The sequence below is a fragment of the Sciurus carolinensis genome, chromosome 17 (assembly GCF_902686445.1).
Source record: "Sciurus carolinensis chromosome 17, mSciCar1.2, whole genome shotgun sequence".
Taxonomy (NCBI): Eukaryota; Metazoa; Chordata; class Mammalia; order Rodentia; family Sciuridae; genus Sciurus; species Sciurus carolinensis.
The window spans coordinates 61291082-61307145 of NC_062229.1; the positions used below are offsets into that span (position 1 = coordinate 61291082).

The 16064-nt window shown below is 42.1% G+C and overlaps 1 protein-coding gene across 18 annotated transcripts in view; it reads right to left on the reverse strand.

The window, feature by feature from the left end:
- Cadps (calcium dependent secretion activator) overlaps nucleotides 1-16064 on the reverse strand; it is a 488152-nt gene that overhangs the window by 260223 nt on the left and 211865 nt on the right. For all 18 annotated transcript variants that reach the window (XM_047531270.1, XM_047531267.1, XM_047531269.1 and 15 more), the window contains exons 4-5: nucleotides 15615-15695; nucleotides 2417-2650 (exon numbers count right to left, since the gene is read on the reverse strand). In XM_047531270.1, the coding sequence (XP_047387226.1) occupies nucleotides 2417-2650; nucleotides 15615-15695 (315 nt within the window). The remainder of the gene's footprint in view (nucleotides 1-2416; nucleotides 2651-15614; nucleotides 15696-16064) is intronic.

The window sequence follows — 16064 nt, forward strand, 5'->3', positions numbered from 1 at the left end:
AGATGCTACCCAATGAGTGGGGGAGGGGAGAAGGGAAGCTCATTGGATCAGACAAAAGGGGATGACGGCATGGGAACAGGAAAGACAGTGGAATGAATGGGACGTCACTTTCCTGTGTTCATATATGAATACACCACAGTGAATCTCACCATTTTGTGCATCCATAAAACTGGGATCCTCATTAGAATAAAATATATTACATGTTGTATAAATATGTCAAAATAGATTCTACTGTCATGTACAACTAAAAAGAATAACATCATACTACAGTGACACAACCACATCATTGTTTATAGCAGCTCAATTCACAATAGCTAAGCTATGGAACCAACCTAGGTGCCCCTCAACAGATGCATGGATAAAGAAAATGTGGTATGTATACACAATGGAATATTGCTCAGCATAACAAAGAATGGAATTATAGCACCTGCCAGTAAATGGGTGGAACTGGAGACTATCATGCTAAGTGAAATAAGCTAATCCCGAAAATACCAAAGGTCAAATGTTCTCTCTGATATGCGGATGCTAACACACAATAAGAGAATAGAAGCTCATTGGATTAGACAAAGGGGAATGAAGGGAAGGGAGGGGGATGGGAATAGGAAAGACAGTGGAATGAATGGGACGTCACTTTCCCATGTTCATATATGAACACACAACCAGTGAAACTCCACACCATGTCCAACCACAAGAATGGGAAGTCACACCCCATGTAGGTATGATATGTCAGAATGCACTCTACTAACATGTATATCTAACAACAAGAATAAAAATATTAATTAAAAAATAAAAAGAATAACATCATCATCAACAACAACAACAACACCCACAGATTTCTGGGTTCCACACCCAGAGTTTCTGATCAGTAGGTTGGATGGAGCCTAGGACTTTCCATCTTCAACAATTTACTTGGTGATGCTGATGTTGCTGACCCAGGAGAACAACTGTACTACTCATGTGATGGTGGGAAAACGGCTTGACCCCTGAAGTCATCTCATTTTGAAGTATCTGAGTAGCTTGTTGAAAACACAGATTCCAGGGCTATACCTGTAAGGAATCTGGCCTCCCAACCACCCGTCAATCTGCGTTAAGCCTGCCTCTCCTGTTACAGGAACCCAGCCTCCCAACCCACCTGTCAATCTGCGCTACTCCTGCCTCTCCCGTTACAGGAATTTCCAGCTTATGTTGCCATAACCTTCCTGCCTCCCACATTACGTTCTACTATGTCATTGGTCCATCAGTCAGTCTGTAATAATTCTCCTCCGCGATTGGTTCCTCCCAGCCCGCGAAATTCCTGATAACTAAAAAGAAACCCTGCGCCATCTTCTTCTTTTCCTTTCCCCTTTCCCCTGATTCGTCTGCCTAAAATAAAAAGTTCCTCGTGTGGGACCTGTGTCTGCAGAGCGTTTTTCTGGGAGTTATCAACGAACCAAAACTGCCCCTAACATCTGGTCTAACAACACCCACCTGGAGTTTGTTCTGTTTTCTGACAATTTCAAGGAGGCATATTTTATATATCATGAAAGGGGACAATGGGGTGATTTTTTTTAAAGTTAATATCAGACTTTTTTTTTTTTTTAATCTCCCTGAATAAGATTCCTTATGCCCATTTTAACTCTCTACCCCAAACAACACTAATCTACTTTCTATTTCTGTAGATTTGCTTTTGGGAAATGTCATATCCATGAAGTCATGCAGCCTGGGCTCTCTTGTGTCTGACTGCTTGCACTAGGCATAGTATTTATGAGGTTCACCCATGTCATGGTATCAGAATCAGTGGGTTGTTGCTTTTACTTGCTGAGTCATAGTCTGCTGAATGGACATACCACATTTTGCCTATCCGTGTACCAGTTGATTGGCATTTAGGCTGTAATATTTGCTCTCAAGTCTTTGTGGGGAATGTGTGTTTTCATTTCTTGGGTAGTTATCTATTGCCTAAGACTTGTTCCCATTGCCTAATGACTGGTTCTGCAGGTCTGTGTGGTACCCAGGAATCCGCATCGCAATCCAACTTCCCAGGTAACTCTGATATACAACAGGAAAGAAGATGGGAAAGTGAATCTTGCACCATGAAACGATGCAAGATTGTCTCTCTTATAACTATAATAGAGGTTGCCAAATTTTTTTAGGCTTCTAAATGGAATTGCATAAGATCTTATGAAATCCTTCAGCAGTGTTTGAAGACAGGGAAGATCACATTCAGTAGGTGGTTCTTAAGATTGCATTTCCTCAAGAAAAAGTGTGCTCCTGGAGAGGGGAGAATCGCTTGCTGATTAGCTGACCTATGCTTGGCAAGCTGTTATTTTAATAACTGCTCCCAGGGTGCAATGGGGAAAATAGGCTGATTGGGCTGTAGCTAATCACCCGTATCTGGCTTGCTCTGCAAGGAAGTTTTCAAGGGTCTAGGGCTTTTTACCTCCAAGGAGAAAGACAGCACGACATCTGACTTGGAGAGTTGGTTCTCACTCTCCTCGCCCATGTCGATGATGGAAGCGTTGTGGCTGCGTTTGAGTTTCTGCAGCTTGAACTCTCCACCTTTGGACACTGGCATGCTTTCCAGGTTGGCCATGAGCAGGTTGACGGAGGACTTCAACTCCTCGATGTACATGTTCTCCATTTCTTTGGATACGAACTTGGGAAATTTGCGTTCCTTAAAATGAAAAAGCAAAATATGAACACAGGAGTAAACAGAGTCCTGACTTACATAGAAAGATCTTCTATCATGGTTCTGAGTTATGATTCATCTACCATTAATGAAATCTGCCCAGGAATCATGGTATTCTGCTGGAAAATGCTCAGCCTTGATACCTAGACCGCAGCCTGCCTTCTGGTTGCTTATGGTGTGTGTCAGACACACACATCCACATAGAGTGAGAAAGAGTTAAGTGTCTTATTAAAGTTCTATATTTTTCCTCCTACAAATTTGATTTGTGGAAAGCAAAATGGGGTGATTTTTTTTTTTTTTTTAAATCTGGTTTCCGTTCAAATGGTATTCTTTTTAGCCAAACACTCAAGTTGTTTTTAAGTTATGGAAACAGAAAGACACCCTATTTCTGGTATCTATAGAGATTTTCTCACATGAATAATTCAAAAAGAATTCATTTGAGATGTTTCAAACATAGCCCGTGGCTATTTCTAAGAAGAATACTTACCGTTTTCAAGAAAAATTGAAAAAATTAATGAAGTGATGAAAAACGTGATTAAAATTCTTTAGAAAAGGAGAGAGAGCAATTCAGTATCAGAATGACCTGCTTTTTCCCTTCCATACTTATGAATTCAGCTCTCAAGGCAACATACCCGAGCTTTACCATTTGTTTGCCCATAATTCGAAGTTGTCTGGGTACCTTGGATATCATTTGGATCAATCATTTGTCAAAGAACCATTTCTCAGGTAGAACATGAAATTGCACTCCCAAGTCCCTTTCCACAAACAATGGGGGGTAAGGAGCAAGCCAACAGTTGACTTTTTTAATTTTTTTGCAAGGGACAGCAAAATACAACTACAACTGGCTTAAACAACAAAAGGAACTGATTGGCTTGGCTTGGAAATGTCATGGGTAGACTCAGCTTCAAGAAAAGCTGGAATCACAGCTCAGATGATGTCACCTTTATAACCTTGGTTTTGGCTCCTCTGGGATGGCTCCATGTTCAGTCTGATTCCCCTTAACCCATTAAGTCCCACGTTCACAAGGCTGTGAATATTCAACAAAAATCATAGGTGTGCTAAAACAGGTTGGAGATAATAATACTGAGTTTATATATTATATTAATGTTATTATATAATTATATTCTTATTATTATATGGTTACATAGTGTATTCTAAATTTAAGTTTTTATAAGTGTTCTGCCTGAGATGCTGGGACAAAATGGGTTAATGTCACAAAAATGTTGCTTATGATCTGGAATTTACTACATCCCATCTCAGAATCTACAGGAAGAATGAATATTTCCTCTCATAATATCCACAAAAGGTGGAGAATCTTTCATCCCAGAATTCCCACCCAGAGTCTGATGCACATTCTCTGAAGTCATTTCTGTGCACTGTGCTGCACATGTAGAATATGCCACAATGAATCTCCACATCATGTACAACCACAAGACTGGGATCCTCCTTAGAATAAGATGTACTCCATGTTTGTATAAATATGTCAGAATATACTCTATAGTCATGTATAAGTAAAAAGAACAAGTAAAAGATAAATAAAAAATACCCTGTGCTGATTGGCTTAGGCAAGGGTTCTATCTTCCATCCTTATGGCTGGGGAGGTGACTTTATTATATGGCTAATAGTCCATCAGATGATTAACTTCTTTAAGCAATTGAATTGTAATACTGAGATTACAGTTGGTTGGTGGAGTTGAAACAGTACAGTTGTGTTAACTTGGGGTTGGCTGCCATATTGGACCAGTATAAGGCTGAATAAGACACTTGACAAGCGAGAGAGAAAGAGGTAGCATATAGACAGAGAAGCAAGGAGTGGCATGTATGGATGAAGAAAGGAGGGGGAGAAAAGATGAGCAAGAGAAGAGGCTGTCTAGACTCAGGAAAGGAGCTTCAACTGGTACTGGTTTCCTCATTTTGCAAAGCCTATTTTATCTCCTGCATTTCAGTTCCTTAGGAATCCCTTATTTTTCTATCAGCAGTTCTCCTAACCCTTAGTTAGCTACAAGAGTGTTTCTTGAACCTGCAGCACCTTCACTCAAATGCCCATGTTGGTGCCTCTGCATAGAGTCTGGAGATGCCTGGTGCTGTGCCAGTCTTCTGCCTAATTGGAGGCTGTCATTAGGGTTCTTTCTCTTTCCTCTTCCTCCCAAGGTCACTCTCATCTTCCACATTGCAGCTTCAACATGACACTTCCTATGTTGGATCCCCTGGTTGCTTATGACACTAGCTCACCTTTCCGGTAATGTTTTTGAAGCAAACTGAAGGTTTGTGTTCTTCCCAAGTTCATGCATTGAAACCTACTCCCCCATGTGCTGACATCTGGAGATAAGGTCTCTGATTGGTGATGAGGGCTTATGAATGGACACAACCCTTATGAATGGGATTAGTGCCCTTCAAAGAGCCCCAGAAAGTTCATTTCCTCTTTCTATCACATGAGGTCATAGCATAAATATAGCTGTCTATAAACCATGAAGTGGGTCCTCCTCAGACACTGAGTCTGCTGGTGACTTGGTCTTGGTCTTCCCAACCTCCAGAGCTGTGAGAAGCAAATCTCTGTTGTTTATCAGCCATCTATAGTATTCTGTTATGGTAGCCTGAATAGAATAAAACAACTACTGTAACTAATAGACTATTTGTTGAAATTTATTGTTTAATATCTGTCTTTCCTGTTGGTCCATGAATCAGGACTATAACTATCTAGATACTTCTGCTAAATTCTTGGTATCTAACATGCAGTTTGGCACATAATAAACATTCAGTACTTGAGTTGTGTGGATGGATCCTTGGTTTGTCGAAATGTCTGTATTAAATATCAATGTAGGTAAAACTCAGCTATGAGGTGAGAGGTGATGATCAAGTTCTGGAAGAACACTGAGATGCGATTCTATTTTTCAATGTAAATGAGTATGGGGGTCTGAAATCTGTCGTTCAGAGGACCAGTTCCTTCTGGAACCTCTGTTCAAATCGCTTCCTGCTTGAGGGTTGGGCTCAGCCCTGTGTGGTGCCTTCTGAACATGTTGGGTGAGTGTGGGAGGAGAATTCAGATGAACATTTCTGAAATGAAACAATAGGTTTATGAGAGCAGCTGGTGATGATTCAATGTAAGAGAATCCCCAAAATCTTATTTCTCTAAGACATCTGCAAAGCAGGTTTGATTTTTCTCATTCTTAAACTTGCTCAGGGGGGAGTCATTAGCCTTAGAACTTGGGTCTCTTTTTGTAGAAGGCCAAGAAGATGTGGGGACTTGCCTGGAGCAGTGTTAGCTTTAGGGGGATGCTGGTAAGAGGGTATGAATTGTCTTCCTGGAACTTACAGCCAGTGAGGAGAAAGATCTAGAAGGGAACACCAAAGTACAACATTGACTGTAATGGAAGTACACAAGGTATGAATTCTTCCTGAGGGATATGGAGTGGGTCTGGTGGAAGGAGAGGAGTTTTCTACCAGGGCAAGTTGACTGAGACAGGGTCATTGGTATCTGCTCCTTCCCGTGGAAAATATTATAGGTAAGTATGAATCCAAGAAGGTCCATTTAACCATACATAATCCACAGAATATCTCCCCATGTCCTTTAGATCATGGTCCTTCTGCAAAGTGAAGGAAGAATGAAGTAGGTTGACTCATGGTCTGAGATAGTTCTTTGGCTATGTTAAAGGTAGCCAAACAATAAGGATTGCATCCCAAGAGCCCGAAGTATAGACTGATGTACCTCTTTTATCCTCATTTTGGAACTCAAACCTTAAAGAGCTACAGGCAATTTGGGGAGGACTGGGTAAATGGTATCTTTGATTTTTGCCACCAGTTTCTGGCTTTGTGGTTGTCAGGGGGATGGAAGGGAAAAAATAGTATTCATGATATGGTTTCTTTCCTGCTAATGAGCAGAGACTGTATGGAGTGCAGTCCCTCATCTCACCCTTCCTGGGAACTCTCTAGAGGATTTCCACAGTCTGGACACTTTAGAAGAAGATTCAGCAGTTACAAGCAACACCATTCTGGCACAGAGTTAGTTTTCACCCAACTCTAGGCAGCAGGATATTGGAAAATCCAAAGAATGACTACTCCTTCTGAAACTTGGACAGTTTCTAATGACATCATAAAAAAGAAGCAAATAAAACTGAAGTCTGCAAGGGGAAACAGGGTCATTTTCTTTTTTTCCTGCTCTGAGTACTTAAGCCTTGAAAAGAAATAGCATTCTGTCAATCTATGCTGAGGTTCTTGAGAGCACCTGTCAGTGGCAGGTCCATTACACACACATTTCAAAGTTGCAGTTGTGCCATAATAAGGAAAACACAGCCTTCCATCTCTAGTGCTACTTTTCCAAGCATAAAAATAAATTAACCTTGACAAAAGAACCATTTATTCATATTGCTTCACAAAAGACACAGCATATGGGTGGACAGAGTCCTCCAAAGAAAATCTCTGCTGGCTATTTGTTTTTGTTTGGGGATGATAACACTCCTCAATGGGGACAGCCTCTCAAGGACAATCCTCACCATGGTTATTTATGCTTGGCCACACGGAGGGATTTTTGGAACATCTTGAAAAATAGCATTTGAAGGTCCTAACAGCTCCTTTAGCCATTGGCTTTTCTTTGCTGTTTCTGGATTTTTTTTTTTTTTAACCTAGAGAGAATGAAGGGGTTACAGGTAAAAACTGATAATGCTACCCTTGCTCAGACAGAGGATGCTGGTACCTAAAGGCTCAAATGACATATGTTGGAATGTGTCAAAAAGGAGGAATGTGACCAAAGAATGCTTTTTAGACACAGGAGCTCACTAAGAGTGTGGCAACTTTTTTTTCTCAATCCCTCAAACACTCTGGGCTCCTATCATGTGTCCTCTGGTATGTGTGTCACTGGGAAGAAAGGAGTCGGGAGAGAGGTGAGTGATGGTAGAGTGGAGGCAAGCCAGAAGGCCACCAATTAGACACAGGAGTTCACAGAGGCAGGCACAGAGCACAAAGAGGCACCAGAGGCACCTTGTGTAGTTCGTGTTAGTGAAACAGATTGAACCCTGAGCCCTAGGTCTACGTGTATAGCTTTTTGATGTTATGTAGATACCTTCACTCATCTGAAGTTTGGTTTCCACATTGGAAATGGTAATAATAAGCCTCATAGAATTATTGTGAAGAGTATGAGATCACAAGGGAGAATTCTTTGTGGTGACCATTGACTCTCTTTCTGCTTCTAAACACACACACACACACACACACACACACACACACACACGGGTGCTACCTTACCACCAACACCACCAACCACCACAACACTAGTAATAATGACAGTGTCTAAGAAAACAAAAGGAGGCTCATTGGCATTTACTGAGTGCTAACTATAAACTAGTCACCAGTCTAAATGTTTTACACACCTTACCTTTTTAAATCCTTCTAATGACCCACAGAAGCAAGTGCTGCTCTTGAACCCCCATTTCCAGGAAGGAAATGAGGCAAAAATGTTAAGGTGATAATGAGTTGAGTTTGAAACTTAATGAGTACAAGTTTCAAACTAGCTACAATACAGCAGAGCAGAACTATCTGGCCCCATATGTCAACAGGGCTTAGATAATGATGCTGTGGGTCGCTGGACATGGTATACCCTGAATGCAGCACCTTACTTTGCAGCAATCACTCAGCAGAGGGCTGATGAGTAATGCCAACAAAAATGACCACTCCAGCATTTCCCCAGCATGAACAGTGTGGGGGTCAAGTGTAGGGAAGGATGAGGAAGGGGTGGTACTTCCAATGAGTAAAAGAAAGCCTTGGTAGTAGTTTGTCAAAATTGGCATTTACAGACATGAGAAGGTACCTGGGCTCAGGCATAATTTCCTAGATTAGCTCCCTTACCCTTACTTCTTTGCTCTTATTTCCTTAGATTTTACAATTTGGATGGACTTCCTTAGAGAAACTTCCTGAAATTTAGTTTTTTTTCATTGAACTCCTATTTCCCTGGGTTCTTAACTATCTGTCCAAAGCCAGAATCAGGGAGATGCCTTTACATGCATTTTTTTTTTCAGGCAATAAATCAAACTAGAGTCCTCTCATGTGCTTGGACACTTGTGTTACTTCATGACATGGGATGAATGCCAGGTGCAATATTAGTTTGTAAACTGGGGTATTAGTATCTTTCACTAATAGGAGATGATTATACTTTCATCTGATTTATGGCAATGTATAGAAAGGAACTTTTCCATTGAGGGTTGTTTGGATATTATTTTTCATTGGTATTTGCAACAGGGCCAGGGTAGAAGAGGGTAATTTTGCTTTGCCTAGAAAAGGGGTCTAACTGGCAATTTCATATTTAAATGATGACTTGAAAAACCAATGGTATTTCACTCTGACTTCTGCCACTGAGACCACAAAAGCAGTCCTATTTGTATGATACAATTAGCTTGAGAATTTTGGGATTTTATCCCAAAAATGTGGCCAAAAGAACTGGTAAATATCACACCAGCACTAATGCCACAATCTGCCTATTTAAGCTTCAATGTCAACTTCTAATCACACAATTTAAATAACTTAGACTTAATTTCTGGGTGAAATGTGGGGACACTTTAATATTAACATGAGAGGATTTGGGAAAATGTTTGAACAGGGATTAAGAAGTCTTTTCTACCAGATTAAAAGAAAAAAATGCACTCCGATCTCTTCCTGGAACTTTTAAGGCAGCGCGACTGATGTTCACAAGGGCACTATCCCTGTCTGATGTTCTTGTGTCGCCGTCTCTGTCTGATGGCTTGTGGGATGCTGGTGTGATGGAACTGGAAGGTCACACGGTTCAGGGCTGTGGATAAGGGAAAGATGATCTTCCCTCTCTCCTGTCCTAGGAGGAGAGGACAAACACACGCCTGGCAGTGGCAGTGTCTGATGCTAAGAACATGACTGGCAGAAACCCCAGGGTTCCTACAACCTCTTCTCAAGATGGCAAAGAAATCAAAGCAGAGAGCATTCTGAATTCCACAAGCCAGTTCTGCCTAATGCTGCTACCTGTATGGGCTTCCAGGGAAGCTGAAGGGAATATACAGCAAATTCTAGTGGAAGAAAGTTGGTTCCTAGAGGGGCAAGTATCAGGGAGAGAGGAAAGGCAAACCCTCGGGTCCTGGAGTAATTTACTACCTCGCACCTGATTATTCAAAAGAAAATGCAAGAAATTTAGAATTAGAGCTGTTATGGTTTAAATATGGGGTATCTCCCAAAAGCTCACAAGTGAGACAATGTAAGGATTTTTAGAGGTAAAATGATTAGATTATGTGGTATAGTCCAATCAGTGGATTAATCCACTGATACGAATTAACTAGGTGGTAACTGTAGGTAGGTAGGGTATGACTGGAAGAGGTGGATCACTGGGGGTGGTAGTGTAACATTGGGGTCTATATTTTGTCCTTGGTGAGCAGAGCTCTCTAAGTTTCTTGGTGCGCAGAGCTCTCTATGTTTCTTGGTGCCATGTCCTGAGCTGCTTTCCTCCACCAGGCCCTTCCACTGTAATGTTCTGGCTTGCCTTGGGCCCAGAGCTATGAAGTTGGCCATCTGCAGGCAGAGACTTCTTAAATTATGAGCCCAAATAAACTTTTACTCCTATATTTTTTTCTTGTCATGTCTTTTGGTCACAGTGGTGGAAAAGCTGACGAAAACAAGAGGACTCAGGTTATAACTTGGACCTGTCATTTACACTCAGCAGAAGGTTGGTGATAGCTGAGTCCTCTTCAGCAATGACTGCTCTAGCATTCCCCAGTCAACATAGACAATGTGGGGGTAAAGTGCAGGGAGTGATGAGGAAGGGGCAGACATATTAAAGGAGAGAAACAAAGGTCTTGGTCATAATTCGTTAAAACCAGCAACATGTTAGAAGGCATTTGGAACTCAGGCATGGTGTTTTAGATGAGCTTCTTTATCTACTTGCTCTTACTTCCTCAGCTTTGATTTGCCCAAACTGTGGGGAATTTCATAATTCCAAGTGTAATGTTTAATCTGAATTGTCAACTTGATCGGATTAAGAGATGCCTAAGATTAAGAGGCTTCTGGGTATGTAGATGAGGGTGTGTCTAGGAATGATTGGCATGTGGGATAACAAACTAGAGTGGAGACCCTCACTACGTGTGGGCAGTACCATCCAATAGATTGGAGGCTTGGATGGAATATAAGTTGGAAGGACAAAGAAGCAGCAGCAGATGCAAGCTCCATTTATCTCCAGCACTTTCACTCTTCCAAAGTAGGTTCTGTCAGTGATTATCCAAGAATTTCCAGAAGCCTTATTTCCTAGACTGGGGTAGTATCATTGATCCCCTTTGTTGTAAGGTATCAGCATCTTGAACTGAACAGCTCTCTGGCCTGCAGACAGCCATCGTGGGACTATTCAACTTCTGGTTGTGTAAGTCAACCTAATAATCACACCAAGGACTGCCTCACAAAGATCTCAATAAGAGTTGATGTGAAATTAAAGAGTCAAAGTTTGACCCATTTAATAAAGGGTTGCTGAGCAGAGATAGCCAGGATAAGGGAAGGTGAAAGAATACATGAGGGAAATACTGGATTCTCAGACTGGGGTGAAGAGGAACAGGATGGCCTGTATTTGAAAAGGTATTTTGTCATTATAGTATGCATATTAGTTAAGAAAGCAGTTTCTAACCTTGTTCAAGTTCTCTGATGCCTCTGCTTCAGCCTACTCAACTAAGAAGCGGCAACAGTGATAGTACCTTTCTCATGAGGTCATTGGAGGTTAGGTAGGTCATGGAGTGTAAAATACTTAGAAGAGACTCTAGTACATAGCAAATGCTGTCTAGGTGATAGTTAATACAATTAGGCACATCTGGGGCATCTCAAATTCATAATGACACCCTACCTACAACCCTACCTCTAAGGTACCACCTTCACCCTAGGTGATACATCTCCAGCATCCCTGAGACAAGGGAGACCCTCACCATTTTTCCATTGTGGATCGGTTGTTTGTACCCAGGGTTGGTCCTTGAACTGGGTCAATTGGAGATTGATTCCTAGAATTGTGAATTTCAAGGAGGGAGTAAGATCGAGGAAGGGGAACTAAGGAGAAGGAGGTGAGAGGGAGACTGAATGGCTGAACGATTCCCTATGTGTACATTGCAGAAACAAGCAGAGCTATGGGACAACCACGCTCCCCACTAGGAAAGCTGGTTTTACAGAGAAAGGATCATCAATGTGACACACAGAGATGGGATCTAAACAGAAAGCCCTGATCCCTTTGTGGCCCCTGATTCTAGTTCTTTCCCGGAGTCCTGCTCTACTTTGACCTTGGGTTTCTTGATTTCTAAAATCTTTCCCTGTTTTCCATTAGCTTCCTCGAATTGGTGCCTCCCAGTTGCAATCAAAAGGGCTCAACCCATCTTTTACATAAGAGAACAGAGTGAATTATACACGATGGTAACACCTAAAGGCAGGATTTCTGGTTATAATATGTACAGGAACCAACATTCAGCCATATGGATTGAATTGCACATCTTCACTAAAAATTCACTGTGGGGCTGGAAATAGAAAATCAGGACATGTTAAGAGAGGCAAGGTGCTTTGTTTTAATATCTCTTCATGAACTAGCCAATATATGAGATCTTGATATTTTACTTATATTTTGGTAGATGAGATATTTTTCAATTTTCCCCAGTATGAGTCTGGTGGGCTTAAGTGAAGGCAGAATTGATTTTTCTGTTTCTATAGCTAAAACAACCAAAACACAAACATAACTGGAAACGAAACAGGTATGTGAACATCCTTGAGGACTCCTTAGCATCTCTGTGGATTCTGTTTCTCTGTGTTGGCTTTATCCTTTCAACTGTTCTCACCTACATGTAAGAATCAAATATGACTGCAGACATCTTTTTATCACTAGAAGATATAGTCCTGTTGGCTTGGTAGTGCACAGTCCCAGAGAGGCGATTCATTGGCCTAGTTTCCACCAAACATTCAATTTTGAACCAATCACCAATGGCCAGGGAAGGCTGAGGACCCTGATATGTTCTCCATATGTGAAGAGCTTATCTCGCTCCAAGAGCAAAGACCCCAGGGCAAAGGGGTCTTTGGCATGAAAACAGTATTGCAGAAGGAAGCCAATTGCTAGGAGAAAAAGATAGTAGTGGGAAGACTACCTTATAGAAATGTGCAATACCCTAAATGTTTGGGGGCCTCCCCATGTATTCGGAAATTATTCTCCATTTTCTGCAAATGCTAACCAAGATTTTATTTTAATTGCACATTTCATTAAAGAAATCTTAGTTCTAAGTTGTTAATAATATCCTATATAGCATTGGAATACTGAGGGTGTGGGCTAGGGGAGTTCTTTGATCAGTTCAGGGATGAGCATCATGATTCACTGTATACCATTTGTTCATCAATGCCCTTTAACAAATTAAAATTAGCCCAACATCAGTTTTTTAAATTATCATGTCAATCATGTCAAGTCTCAAATGAAAAAATAATTAGAGGTGCCTTGAGCTTGTTTTTGAAGTGTGTGTGTAATTTTATGTAGATGGGATGCATACTTATTAGTTGGTGTGTACGGTTGCCTAAGAGGCAGGGGAATAGACTGAATGGTCTCCATTTTCTAGCTCATTTGCTAATGGGAATGTTATGGACTGGATGAGGTGACTCAAAAAGCTCATGTGTGAGACAATGCAAGAACATTCAGAGGTGAAATGATTGAGTTATGAGAGCTTTAACCCAATCAGTGAATTAATCCCCTCATGATGGGTAGGTTGTGGCTGGAAGAGGTGGGTCCCTGGTTGTGTGCCTTTGGGGTATATATTTAGTGAACTGGGTTCAGTCTCTCTCTCTTCTACCTGATCACCATGTGAGCTGCTTCCCTCTGCCACACTCTTCCGCCATGATGTTCAGCCTCACCTTGAGTCCCGAGGAGTGGAGCCTGCTGTCTATGGACTGAGACCTCTGAAACTGTGAGCCCCCAAATAAAACCTTTCCTCCTCTACAATTGTTCTGGTTGGGTCTTTAAATTCCAGCAGCATAAAAGCTGACTAAAACAGGGAGACAATGAGTTTACAGGAGGAGTCAATTCTAAAGGCTTTCTGATGTTTACTCCACATTTTAAGCAGGATTTTAAAAACATAAGCGCCTTCTACACTACCTTTAGCCAGATCTATAACTGCATACTGTTTTTAGCCACCAGACTGACTTGACTACAAACTTCAAAGGTGTCCAAAAACAAATTGCAAAATGTTTCAGTAAAACTGCTTGAGCGAAAAACAGAGGGCTTCTTCTGCCTCCTGGAATCTCTCTTTGGTTTCTGATCCAGTAAAATTCTTTTCTCTATGTCCAAATCCTGGAACACTTCTCACATGGAGAGAAAGGTCCAGTGCTAAGCTCTATTCCATGCGCATTCCCCCCTGTTATTTATTTATTTACTTTTAGATATCCATGACAGGAGAGTGTATTTTGACTTATCCTACATACATGGAGTATAACTTCCCATTCTTGTGGTTGTACATGTTGTGGAATTTCCTGGTTGTGAATTCACGTGTGAACATGGGAAAATGATGTCCAGTTCTTTCTACTGCCTCTCCTATCTCCCTGTCTTTTCTGACAGCGCTCCACGCTTACATGCACACAGGACCTGTGGTTTCAGTAGGAACCAGCAAGAACTGGTAGCTATTTAATTTTTTTGATATTTTATTCTTCATGGATTTTTGACATTCTTTAGGACTTTTAAAAAGATTCATTAAAATATTTTTTTATTTTGATTAATGTGTTTCTGGGACTCTATTACATTCTTCTTTTTTTGGCACCAGGGATTAAACATAGGGGTACTTAACCACTGAGTTGCATCCCCAGTCCTTTTTAATAATTTATTTAGAGACAGGATCTTGCTAAGTTGCTTAGAGCCTCATTAAGCTGCTGAGTCTGGCTTTCGAACTTGGGATCCTCCTGCCTCAGCCTCCTGAGCCACTGGGATTACAGGTGTGCGCCACCGCACCTGGTTGGAGGGAGACTTTCTGCAGCTGGAACTGGGAGGCCTGGTGAGAGAGTTATAGGAAATAAGGCCCAGAAGGGAACCTTGAATACCACATGAAAGATGTTAGATTTTGTTCTGGGATCCATGGGAGATCTAGTGAAGGCTCTGAAGTTCTGTTGTGAGATGCTCATCCCGCAACTACAAGCGGGATGGACAGTCTGGGGAGGACCACAGCCAGGGACCTGTGACGACTCTGTGGTAGCTTCCAAGTGCTGCAGATGGGGGCTGGGTCACAGCAGCGGTGGTGCAGGGAGACAGGAGATCTCCAGCCCACATTTAGAGTCCATGAGGCTGGGCAGCTGCTCGTGTGGGGTGTTGGCAGGAGGAAGAAGAGGTCGATAGTGACTGGGAAGCTTCATCCATAGTAACTGGATAGAGATACCTAAATAGCAGGAAATGCAGGTGTGTGCATGGGGTTGGGGGGAAGAAGAAAGGAGGCAGGTTTCCAACACATTCAACTTGAAGTGCCAGGGGAATGTCTAAGTGGCAGCGTTAGCAGGTGATGGGAAATATCAGCCTAGGACTTAGGAGAAAGGTGGAATCTGAGTTTGGGTATTCACTGGAGAATGTGGTACCTCTGGGTGCGTAGAAGTGGGCTAAAGGCCCAATCAGAACTGGGGAATGAACCCCAGGGCTCTCTACCACTGAGCCCTCTTTATTTATTTATTTTTTTGAACAGGTTCTCACTAAGTTGGCCAGGCTGCCCTCAAACTTGCGATCCTCCTGCCCCAGGCTCCTGAGTCACTGAGATTACCGGCATGCACCACCGTGCCCAGCTCAACTTGATCTTTTTTTTTTGTGGTGCTGGGGATTGAACCCAGGGCCTTGTGCTTGCAAGGCAAACACTCTACCAACTGAGCTATCTCCCCAGCCCCTCAACTTGATCTTTTGAAGGTTATTAATGATCAGTGCGCTTCCTGGGTTGGACTTTCAGCCTGGTTCCCAGCAGATGTTCCCCAGGTGTCCTCACCCTGGCTATTTGGTCTGCCATCTGGAGACGTCCATCCAGCTCTCTTCGGATCTGGGCTGCCTGTTCATCTGGATTGTCCAGCTGCACAAAAGCACAAACATACAGACTTTCAGTTTGGGTCACAAAAGCCAACCAACTTACCATGTTTCATTTTACATGCCCGTTTGGGGATCCATGGACACAGCTCACTAGAAGAAGAATCTTGCCACCAACAAATCCAGTTTGAGTGAAACCCCAAGTTACATTCTTTGGAGTGGAGCCTCAGGGGGTAGGCGGTTGCCAAGAGAGACACTTGAATGACCTTGTAGGAATCATCGATCACTTTTGAAGTGGTCTGCGTCAGTTTTTCTAATGGAGGCTCCACGAAACACCCCTGTTTGGGCCCAGTTGAGAAAGTGCTCATACAACAGACTTTCAAGGAGGGAGATGGCAAAGTCACTATTACGGATG